The sequence below is a fragment of the Poeciliopsis prolifica genome, unplaced genomic scaffold, assembly GCF_027474105.1.
Source record: "Poeciliopsis prolifica strain line A6 unplaced genomic scaffold, Auburn_PproV2 SCAFFOLD046, whole genome shotgun sequence".
Lineage (NCBI taxonomy): Eukaryota > Metazoa > Chordata > Actinopteri > Cyprinodontiformes > Poeciliidae > Poeciliopsis > Poeciliopsis prolifica.
In genome coordinates this window covers 1,193,470-1,206,056 of record NW_026562421.1, presented here as the reverse complement: position 1 = coordinate 1,206,056, position 12,587 = coordinate 1,193,470, and the positions used below count along the sequence as shown (strand labels likewise).

The 12,587-nt window shown below is 33.9% G+C and overlaps 1 protein-coding gene across 1 annotated transcript; it reads right to left on the bottom strand.

Moving 5' to 3' along the window:
* Window positions 1-4,679: 4,679 nt before the first annotated feature.
* On the bottom strand, window positions 4,680-12,348 carry LOC129377151 (PHD and RING finger domain-containing protein 1-like). Its single transcript, XM_055056916.1, has 8 exons — window positions 12,323-12,348; window positions 10,810-10,994; window positions 10,421-10,504; window positions 9,773-9,900; window positions 9,597-9,688; window positions 9,047-9,252; window positions 6,568-6,658; window positions 4,680-6,474 (listed from the first exon to the last, which is right to left on the bottom strand). The coding sequence occupies exons 2-8, from the start codon at window positions 10,969-10,971 to the stop codon at window positions 6,440-6,442; spliced, it is 798 nt and encodes a 265-aa protein (XP_054912891.1). The 5' UTR covers window positions 10,972-10,994; window positions 12,323-12,348; the 3' UTR covers window positions 4,680-6,439.
* Window positions 12,349-12,587: the final 239 nt, after the last annotated feature.

Here is a 12,587-nt window from a genome sequence, read left to right as displayed (position 1 = left end):
ACACTCTGCTGCGTTCACGACAAACTCGTATTTTAGAACTCCAATCTTAAACCACTAACCATATGTGGTTAGTGATTTAAGATTGTATTTATTATGTAAATATATATCTTAGTTGTAGAGGAAATAATGTCAGTTGATACAAATACCAACTTATTTTAAAATATTACAAATTAAAGTAAAATTTAAAATAAATATATATTATCAGACTGTCGGTATACAGATAAATTTAAGGTTGCATCTAGACTGTGAGATTTTCAAAGTGTTGCTCTAGTTTTGTCTTAAAATAATACTGATTTAATAAAATTACAACGTGAACACATATTATGTTGGAAATAAGGTTTCGGATAGGATTTGAAAGCAACATTTTAGAACACTGACGTCAAACTCATTTGAATAATAACAGTTTTGATTTTCCACACCTTTTCTTTTTATTATTATTATTATTATTATTTATTTATTTTTTTTATTTTTTTTTTTTTAAAGTCAGACATTAAATGTATGCTTTGGCACTTCAACATCTCCAATAAACAAAGCATGTGTGCTCATATCCTTTTTTACTGCCTTACAAGCTGAGAAATCTTTTCTTTCACTCACTGGCAGGTCAAAGAGCACTTTATATAAACTTTTCTTCCCTCTGTACTTTCCCAGCGGTGAAGATGTACAGTGATGTTATAGTGAATCATTTTCCCTGGAAAGATTACCTTTATTTAACAGGACGAAGGACAGCCAAGAGGAAGTGCAGGAGCTTGGGATTTTACGGACTGGGTCGCTGGCGTCATTTTTCCTTCCTGTGCCTGTTTGAGGTCATGAAGGGAAAAGATTTCATTGACTTTCAGACAGATTTATCATGACCAATGTCTCCACTTGCACAACCATGTTTATGACGAATAACATGAATTTCATAGACAAGGATGTTTTTTTCAAACTACAAATTATTATTACTAATTTAATTAAATTGCTTAAACCTTTTGATGGATCCTGAAACACGGAGGAGAAAAAAAACAGAATTTTTTTGTTGTTGTTCTCTTGGAAATGAATATTGCAGTTCTCAGATTCTTTTTTATCAATTGGTGTTTGAAATTGTACATGAAACTATTGTATATTGTCCCCACAGTTATTTAAGCTATTTCAAGTTGCCCACTTTTCATACAGTCATGTACAAGGATTTCTGTGCCAAACATCACAATAGACGTCTTCTTATACATTAGTGACTTGTGTTAGTTTCTTAAAAGACAAAAGAAGAAGAACAGCTGGGTTTCTTTTCACAGAAACCTTTCTGAGATTATTTGTACACTAATTACAAATTGGTCAAACGAATCAATCAAGAACTAAATAAGCAAAATAATAATCTAAGCAATCCATATTGTATTTTTTCATTTTGAAAAGAAAAAAAGAAAAAGAAAGCTTTTACTTTTACGTTTTTATGATAATAAACATCTTTATTATCATAAAATAATTTTTAAAAATGCTTGTAATATTTCCTTTACTACAAATCTATTTTGTCACAAGTATTATGTGTGTAGTTCTTTAGTTGATTCAACTGTGAAACTGTTATACTGCCGTTTAACTACTCTCAGCTACTTTTACAAATCTGAGATCAAAGCCTTTTTAGAAGTCTGTTGAGTCAGCAGTTGGCTGAAGCTAAAGTGCAAGCTGCAGCAGAAAAAAAAACTTAGCAGCAAAGTTGGTTGTCAGCATTTAATCAACACAGTTATGGATTTTATTATTACAGTACATGATCTATGGATGTATCACATAGGAACTCTGTGTTGTAACAGAAAAGTATTGCAATGGAGTCTGTGTATAAATTGCTACATGATGCAAACTACTGACAACAAAAGGAACAGCTTTCCTTTCCAAAATGGGACATGTGTTGAGGATGTGCTCAAGTGATTTGGGTGTCAAAGTAAATATTTCTCTAATTTCAGATCCATTTTAAGTAACTGGATGAGTACAATGGGTTGTACAAATTCAATCTTTCACCACTTTAATAGTTTGTTTGGGGAGGTGTGAATGTGTAATTGAACTCTGGTCTCAATTTGATTTGAAGTGAACTCTGGCACAGTTAGAACTGTGTATGTGAATGCAGAGCGGACCGGACAATGCTCCAATCGCAAAAAGCAGACTACCATGCAGGGCATTCTGGGTAAGTACAACAAATGTGAGTCTAGCGCTAGCTTGAGACATTGCTCATTTTCTTTTACTGATGTCACCATACATTTTTGTTTACATTTTGTGAAAAAGGAACTTGCACTCATGTCTTCCTCTGAGGTTTTCTTATCATATCCTGTAGTTCTTGGTGCAGCGCCACCACAGTCGAGAGGGGAAACAGGTTTTCTTATTAGTTTGTATTGGTTGACACAATGCAGTTGAAAATGTCACAAATGTTGCAGCTATGGTCCCCAATCAAACCGAGTCTACGGACTATCGGGTGTAAAAAAAAAAACAAAAAAAAACCTAAGATTATATCTGTGGTACTATTGGTGTCCACCAATATCTGAAATATGCTGTGTGCCTTAGTGCATGAGGAAGAAAGGCTTTGAATGTCAAATATGCTTCCATCAGAATCCTGCCTCCTATAGCCATCCCAAGCACCACTGCAGCACTGAATCGCTGAGAAAAACATATGGGCTTGGATGGTGACCTACTTTTGTTCCCTTCTTTAGTCTGCTGGAGAGAGCTGCAAGTCTAACTGCTGGGTGTGCAGCATCTAATGTTATCCCTTCTGACTGAAGGTGCAAGACAGTACAAGTCACAAATTAAGCCTGTAACGTCAGATAAGTAGTATGCATTATGCATGCATTCCCATGTCCTTCTAAAACAACATATCTGAAATAGTCTCAAAAATTTATGTTGATCTCCCGCCATGGTGCTCCCATCAGCTTTTGTGTGATGCTGCTTGGAAAAACAAATCAATTGGACAGGAAGGGAAAATGATCTCAGTTGTCTTGTGTGCGAATTAAACCGTAAATATGAAAACAGTCACATAGCAAATATGTGACTGTCTGGTCTTGCTTCAGTCATTTCCCTATGATCTGCAGCCGGGCTAATTACTATAAGAAAAAAAATACTGCTCAGTTTTTCAAGCATTCAGATATGAAGGGAATCTAGTTACAAGTTGTCCAGTTCTGCTTTTGACTGATTTCGTTTTGAAACCTTCCTCACAAAGTCACAGTAATACACGTGTTTTTGCACTTTAAATCAGTCACACATTGTTCTGTACAGCCTCTTTATAATGAACAACCCACATATCATCTGACTTTCAACTGGAGCTCCATTAATTTAGATGTAACAAACTTTTCCAGATCCCATTTTTTTGACTCCGAAGACAAATAGAAAACATCTCCACACTTTTTGTAATTCCTCTGGTCTTGTATAACAGGGGGATGTTTCAGTTTACATCTGAAAAAAATGCACCAAACCCATAAAGAATGAATGTAGTACCCTTTTAAGACAGGAGACCTCATTAACCACTAAATGAGCACGACAACCCCAGTCTAATGTCTTGATATTACTTATTTAAATAAGATACATTCTGCATACTGGGTCACACCCCAAAGGCAGTTGACACATGACCTTTTCTGAATGTGAGACTGACATTGCCCGAAGCTGTTTGCACTCAATGTAAGATCACTGCTGTCTTATTTAGCATTCCTGCCCAAGTGCATTAGCAAGAGTAACTCCTTTAAACTACAGACCAAGACATTCCAGATGCAAGACAACAGAGCTATTACCATTCAACTCTACAGCTCTTACTCTGCAGCATCTCAGGCTTTTTGGTTTAAATTCATCGCCTTTGACAGATTTTATTCACTTGTTAACATGCTATATAATTTTGACATGTTTATTTCATCTATATAAAAGAATATAGCTTTATCCTTCATAGTAAATGCTTCAAACCTTTTCCTTTTAGATCTATTAATGTCAGTGCATTCAAAGCACTCAAATTAATTTCCTTTGACATTGCCCCTTTTTTCTAAGCAGAAATACTTCACCAAAGTACTTGTCATTCAACATTTATGAGCCTCAGCTTGAATTAAGCTCACTTTCTTAACATGGTTCACATCAAAGCAAGCATGTGCAGTGAAGATCATTTGAAGGAAACAGAAAAATCTCAACACATTAGCAAAAAAAGAAGCGAGACAAACATGAATGCTCACAATCACATAAATCATTGGAGTAGCTTGCAAAATAGGTTAAAGAAGAGATTTGTTACTCTATCATGAAAAATTAAAGGCTAAGAAGTTAGTATGTTATTAAATATAAAAGACAAATCAAAAGCTAACTTGTTAAAACAGTCTGAGACTTAACAATACAAATCGATTCAAACCTCCTAATGCTCTGCGTTTGACTTGAACTGTTGGCAATCCGAGATTTTGTCAGGATGTCAAAAAGGACGACATGGAAGAATAAACAAAAGAAATATTCCTCAGGAAGCCTCTTATGCTACATCAGCATGATAAAACTGAACCGGCCCCAGAAAGCAGGTCATTCAGTCACAAAGGCCGACTCAGAGTCAAAATCCTGCCAGCAGGAAGGCTGACCTCTCCAGTAACATAAAATGCTCTAAAGAAGAAAGGATTATTCATAAATGACCAGAACACAACACTTTCTATTAAAAACGCTCTAAATTATTTGAAAAATAAGAAACACACCAAGTCAAGTAAATTATACTTTACTACAATTTATTCAGACAATAAGCTGCTAAAATAACTTGAGTGGGGCACAATATCCACAATACACATTTAAATTTGTATTATTTTTTATGTATAACAGGCAACTGCAGAAACCCAATTGAAGGGTTTAAGATGCTTATGAATGCAACTTAAGGCCTGTATCTCCACTGAAATGTCAGGAATTGGTGAAGTCAATTGATGATAGATGACCCACAAGACACACAACACCCCCCCCCAAAAAAATAAAATAAAATATATAAATATATTTATTTATTTATATATTATACAGGATAGTCCTGTAATTAATGTATGTAAGGCCAACTTACTGTTTTTTTTTTATTAATGCAGACACCTGGCATTAATGGATGAATTCACATAGCTCAACCAGTTTGATAGTATTTCTTCTAAAATATTACAAATTAGAAATTTGTGTTTTTTTCAAATGTTTCTATGGTGTTAAAAAAACAAATTAGTCTCACAACAGCTTGAGGAGCAGACAGGAGTTCCTGTCTGTTTTTTCAAAGTACTAAGAAAAGAGGGACATTTTCTGTATCAGTTCAGATGATGGAACATCTTGCTTTATGATTTGTCCAGCACATCGTATTCATTCATTTCTGCTAAACTGGCCAAAGAAAGTCAACCACAGTTGTTTTTCCAGCAGATGTTATTTTGAGAGAAAGTAGAGCAGGAAGAGCTACAGGCTTGTTGACTTCCCATCTCCTAAAACAAAACAGACACACACATGCCGTCCACATGAACAAAGCTACATCAGAGTTTGAATAATTTCACCAATATTATTATCATCACAAGATTTTCTCTAATTTATTTTTTACCTCGCAAGACATTTTTTTTGCTAACCACTTGATGTGCAGTTGATTTATTCATCAAATGATACTTTGAGGACTTCATTGGTCAGATTTAAGTTCAAAGGAGATGTGAGCATGTCTCCAGGAGATTATGGGCAAACACAGAGACGAGCGTTGCTAGGCAATGAGACGAAGGAAGATCACAGGGCTTGCTTGATATTGGAGTCTGATGACTCCCCACAACCTTAGGGATCTGATATCTATGCCACAGGGGCTTTACTGCATCTTAAAATTCACGTGGCTGAGTATCAGGCCCTTCACTGTTCATTCAATGCCTTGCCAAATGTTTGAGATCAAACTGTTTGCAAATTGACTATTAACTAACAGGTGGTTTCTGGGGGTAATTGGTTAAAATTACCCCACAGAAGTTGAAAACAAGAATTCATTATTGTGGATCCAGTAGCAGAGGGCTAAGGAGGAAGATCAAACCATCTCTTCCATCAATCATAATTGACCAATAGTGTACAAGTCCTCTTCTCTTTTGTAGTCTTAAAAGTCACAAAGTTTAAAACACAAATATTTAAACTGGATCTGATAATAGTCTGATGATGTTTTGTTTTGTCAAAATATTTTTATAAATTTTAGAGCAAAAGCAAAAAAGGCACCAATTGAGGGGTAAAGTTGAAGACTATACTAGGATGAGTGTTGATAAGTCTATTAATAGCATTAAATAAAACACAAAAAAAAAAACAAGAATGAAAAGTTGAAAAAAAAGTAAAGCTGCAGATTTAACAAATGTATTAAAACTAAACAAAAAGGTTCATTCAGGTTCAGTCTTTTTAACATCTTGACGCAATGCTGCCATCTTGTGGCCACCTATGCTGGTACCATTTCTGGGTACAAGGTAAGTCTTCTCAGGCACTGAATGTTGAAAAACCTCCTTCCCTTGTTGGTTCTTCAAGCTACAGTCTTTCTTCTTTTCTTTTTCTTTTCTATGAACCAAAAACAAAGAATTTTATTACATTTCATGAAAGTGAGTATGTTGCCACAGGAAGGAGTTAGTTAAAGTTTGGTGGATTACTTACTGTCTGAAGTCGTACTGACACCTTGAAGATTTTCAGGTCCTTCAGTTGTTACTGGAGGCTTTGATGCACATATAAGGTACTTAGGAACATGCTGGGAAAAAAAACCATTTTTAAAGCAGTTTTACAGTTATATAGTTTAGGAAAATATGGCATGTTTGAACCATTTTATAAAAAATCCACAAATTTAAATTCCTATTTAACAACACATTTACTTTTAACCACAACACTAAGATTTGTCAGAAATGTGAAATAAATCAGATTTAAAATTCTTGATAAATTTGCTCACATTTTTGCCTTAGAAGTTTAATCTTAAACTCACTTAAGTAATGTATTTCTATAGTCAAGCAGCTGTGTTATCTATGTTCAAGCACTAATAAAGAACATGGATAGTGACATAAAAGTAAACAGATCAATGAAACAAATTTTCATTACAAGGTGTGGAGTTAACTTATGGAATAACCTAAAGAAGGAATAGTACCTTACATCAATGAAAAAGAAACTTAAAATATGCAGTTGAATAAGATATACATTTCAATGCAACACATATATTTCAATAAAATATAGTCAAATATGGTGTATTAAGCATGGCTGCTAGCGGAACAGGAATATTTACTTCATCTTATTGCCCTTAAACAGCCCACAATGTTTTTCTTTAGCTTTTTTCTGTCAATATACGTATGCATTACATTTTAATTTTGTTTGCTAAATAAGTATTTCACTTTATTTTGCATTTGAATTTTATTTATAAGAATCAGAATGAACTGGGTTGAATACAAACAAATGCCACATGTTAAAATTGTTATTTGTATATATATATATATATATATATATATATATATATATATATATATATATATATATATATATATATATATATATATATATATATATATATATATATATATATATATAATATCAAATATAAAACATCTTATAATAATTTTTTGTTCCTTTTCACAATGAGGCACTCTTCCTCAACAAAAAAATACATGAAAAATTGGAGGTGCTAGTGTAAAAAAGGGAAAAAGTTCAAGAGGTATAAGTACTTTTCAAAGATACTGTAAACAGAAATGAGTCTCGGTGAAGCTGCAGCAGAAAAACAAGAAGGTGTTTCCACAAAATTTACCACAACCATGGGTAACTGTGAGACACATGAGGCTTCACAGGAAGTGTGGGTAAGCACCATGCAGCTGCTTTTATAGTCGCAGAGTTCTATACAGTGCAGAGCACTGTATAGCACTGTATAGTGTTTTTAACTCACTGCATTTCTATCTGACTCGTTTGATTCCCGTTGCTCCTAGACGTTTAACAAAGCTAATAGGCAAGCAAATATGACAGATGTGCACATCCGGAAGAACTTTTGTAACTTATCATAGAGAAAAAACTCTAGAAAGATATGTGTGTGTATTAAAAATTACCTGTAAAGATTTTTCTAGCATCAACTGTCATGTGATGCTGGATTTGAGTCTCTTGACAGCTGCACAAACAAGATGCTTAAATGAAGTTTAGATCTCAGTCTGAGCCACCTCAATATTCTATGTATAAGGAAACCACAGTATTATGGGTAGTTATTGATGAACACTGATAGTAATAAAGTAATGCGTCACTGATGCATCAGTAACGAACAGCAAAAGCCCACCAGCACTTTTATTGTAAACGCTGTAGCATCTCATTATCCTAAGATCATTATCATTATCATGAGATGCTATGAGATGTTTTCAGCACTTGAGTAAAAAGCCATGACAGAGTAACCAAGACATTCATATTTTTCACCATTGTATATAGATACCTTTAATTTTTTCTAGTTGTTGGGAATCTAAAATTCCACTCAGAAATGTAGGAATTCATCTGTAACTAATGTATGAAGTGTGTTTTGGAAAATAAGGCTTAAAAAACTCTAAGCCTTAGAGTACTAAGTCTTTTCCTTTTCCCATACAAAAAGTTTTTGTAACTTTGTTAATTAAAACTAGCCAGCTGACAATAATTAATACTGTTGGGACCACGATTGTTTTTAAAATATTGACAAATTTCAGCTGGTTTCTTGGCTGTAGATGTCTTTCAACACCTTCTATTTTACTTTTCTATGCATTTGTCCACTTCATTAAACAGAGCTTAACAGACCACACTTTTATGTCTTTGTTTGTGTGGATAACTTGGATTATATCTTAAAAAATTTTTTAAATATATTTACTAATAAAAATGTTGAAGTGCTCAGTACTTATTTTAAGATAATTTTATTAGTTTCCTATAGGAAAAATTTTTCTTGGAAGCATGGTGCACAAAAAAGCCAAAGCAAGTATATTGTTCCATCCAGTTGGTATAGGCAAGAAATTTATGCTACTGCAATCAAACAAGTAATCCTATGTATCCACATCTCCCCTGGTTTGGAGGAGTGTAGTAATCCCCTATGATGTAAAAAGATGTCACCCAACTTTTTTAAAAAAGAATCAGATACTCTACATTTTAATGTTAAACTCACCCATGAGGTTTCCGGGCGTCGATACAGACTGGTGCTTTCTCCTCTGCTCTGGAGCCTCACGCTCCACCGTCTTTCTGTGACGTTGCTAGAACGATTCACAGTGGATGCCCGGAGGCGACTACTTGTAGACGGAGGTTGGTCCATGTCAGCAAGGAGGTCTGTGACTTCTCCATCACTGATGTCTTCCTCCTCTGCCATAAAGCTCTCTGAACAGAGACATTTCACCAAATTAAGTTTTTTTTCTAAGTCTTTGTACTCGGATAGCTGCTGCTGACAACGTAAAATTGCTTTTGAAACCTTGATGATATTGTGTATGTTCATGGCTGTAACATCTACCAAAATAAATGAAGACTAATCAAGTGTTTTATTATAAATTTATTACCACTATTAAAGCATGTCAAAATGCTTCAATGGCGAAAGGCTAATTGGTCCCCAACTGAATCACTTAAACCTCCTATTATTCCATCATAACACACATTATGAAATGTGAAATGAGTAAATAATAGCAACAACAGTAAATTGGCGATCAACTTAATCATCAAATAAATACCTGTGTTCTTAGAAGTGATCACACACTCGGGGCACATCCAGTCTCTTTCAGGGACTATGTCTAAAGGCGGCGTTAAGCAGTCCATGTGATACCTGCATTATCATGATAAATTAGCTTTTTACTTATGCAAACACAAAAATAAGAAAAAAAACTATTCAGGTAACTAATGTAGTTACCCAGAGTCACAGAGTCTGCAAACCAGCAGTCGGTCTGTGCGGCCGCTGCGCCCACATTCCTCGCAAATTACTATGTTTCTCCAGTCCTCTTCAGTCTCATCATCATTTCTGCGTGGCATCACTTTTAACTATAGGCAGAGAAAGGACCAAAAGTGTCAAAATACAAAAAGTAAATTAGTCCAATAAAGATATAGACTTCAAATTCAAACACAATTGAAAATACATAGACTGAAAAAAGCATTTGTAAAGTTATTAAAATATTTCAAAAATAAAATGCCAAAATTATTGTTTAAAATCTAATTAGACTGAAGAAATTTGAAAATATTTGTTGAATTATTTCAGAGTCCTGTGCAGGAGAATTTTAGAAAATAAGTAACTTAATCTCAGCCTTTCCCATCAAATTCAACTGGTGGGATGAACAACTTAAACAAAATGCCGATATAAAGAAAATGATTGGGGAATGATTATTTCAGGAATATACCACAAATTAAGTCTGAAATCATTTGCATTTAATAAATCACTGAGACAATTCTATACACATTTTCATTTACTTTCTCAATACATTTCTTTATTAACACTCAAGTGTTACTTTTTTTTAACCCTTTTGAGACTTCAAAGCTTAAGAAAGAAATACTTCATCAAACACACCTTCTTCTGAATGTCCCCTCCAGGACACCGTCGCTGGTGGATAAAAGCAAAGCTGATCCGATCTACAGGGCATGTGTTGGCTGTCTGAAATGAAAAACAAAACAGCAAAAAATTATTTTACCCAATGCTCAGCACCTCGGCTTCACGTGACAGAGCCATAGGGTTTTTTATCAAATGTGAATCGTCAATAGTGACAGGACAAGTTGATGAGATTTTTAAAACACTGAGTTTCTTTGTGAGATGTTTTCAGCATCCATAACTTTAGAGCCCTTTACCCCGTTATTATTTTTGGCATGACCAGCACGACGGTGGTGCAAATATCAGCTGGAAAAATCTAGACAAGCATATAAACACATAAAAACCTGTGAACAGTAATCGTTAGTATTTACCTGAGACCACTGGTAGATGCACTGAAAACAAAAAAAGTGAGGGCATTGATCCAATGAGCCCACCGTTTGCTTCTCAAATGGACAAAGGCAGATGTAGCATTTATCCACTATGGCGTCAACAGTTTCTCCATCAGCTGAGTTTAAAGCGACGAGTTTATTCATTATGGTTTCTTCAAGCGAAGTAACTGGCCGCAAAACACAAGTTATATTTTACTCAATGCATTAAGTCTTTAATAATGGATTTCAATAAATTACGAGGAGTGTTAGAGAATTACAACAAAATACAATTTTGTGTTTTGCTATAATGCTAATACTGGCAAAGTAGCACTAGTGATGAGCTGTAAAGTTAGGTAATGCAATAAAATCATGAGATGTTTTCCACTTTTAGCTTAATGTTATTGTACTCAAAGAGCACATTTTAAATATAAGTAACTTATATACAGTTATATAGTTTTATAATAACGGGAAAACTGACCAAACAAAACCAACACGAGAACGAGACGATTTAAATAAAGCATTTGCTGCTACACTGTTGAAAACTTCCGGTTTCATTGTTGATTTTGATTTTCAGAGTAAGAGCATTTTCAAAATAAAATTCAATAAAACAAAAATTAAATAGCATAAAATAGTACCATAAAATGAGTACATGTCAAATCTAAAAAACAATTTGAAAAAGTGGCCAAACTTCTGAAAGTGGAAGATCAAAACAATACATGGTTTTTGAATTCTAAAACAAAATAACATAAAACTATCAAAATACAAATAAATGCATCGTTAAGGATATTTTAAATCACTAAAAGAATAAGAAATTTGTTCAAGTGGAGTAATAAAGGTAATATGGTCCTAAAATAACATAAACTAGCATCAAAACATAAACACATGCATCGGTTAGCTTTTTCTATGTTACCAACAAATAAAAGTCTGCAAACTTTGTGGGAGTAAAAGGAAAAGGATGAATATTTCCAACTTAAAATAAAAATAGATAAATAGTCCCTTTGAGAAAGTACTTTGTATGATTGTTGTTAAAACAGCAAATATTTTGGTGTTGTCTGTGCACACTTTGAATATTTAGACTTTTGTTTTTCCTTCACCAAATAGTTTCAATTGAACAGAGATTTTAATTAAATTATTTTGATTTAAATTAGTTCAAAGAAAAATGCAAAAAAAATCTGTCTACAAATTCATCCCAAAGCCAGACTTTTAGTGAAGTTATTGAAACTGCAGAAAATACAAAAGAGGTGTGCTTTAGACGTCAGATCCCTCCAGTTAAAATGTTAAAGTTCCTGGCATTCCTATTTTTAAAAAAAATCAATCTACTTTAAAAAGATGCATAAATATCTCACTCTAACAATGAAGGAAAATAAGAGATATCCAAAAGAAAGTATGCAAGTTTTAAAGCAAAGTTATTTCATTTTTTTTAAAAAAAAGGTGGAAATGCAACATATTGAAGAAAGAAATAAACTGGGCCACAAACCCCTTCCACCAGTAAGACCATTGAAGATGCTGGGCTTACCAGAATGACAATGACCACACTGCCAGGACAACTAAAGAGTGGCCCAATAACAAGCATTTTAAGGTCCTGGAGTTTCCAAATTCCAGGACCTGTTACCTAGTAACAGCTCAGAGACCCAAAAGTCTCCAGACCTTCGAATATTAAGTTCTGTTTTTTAATTGCATTAAATACTTACTTTTCATAGTAAAATGGAAATCATTTATTTTTTATGATGAGAAAATAACAGAGCTTACCAATTTTATAATTTGTCCTTGTGAGAGGAATT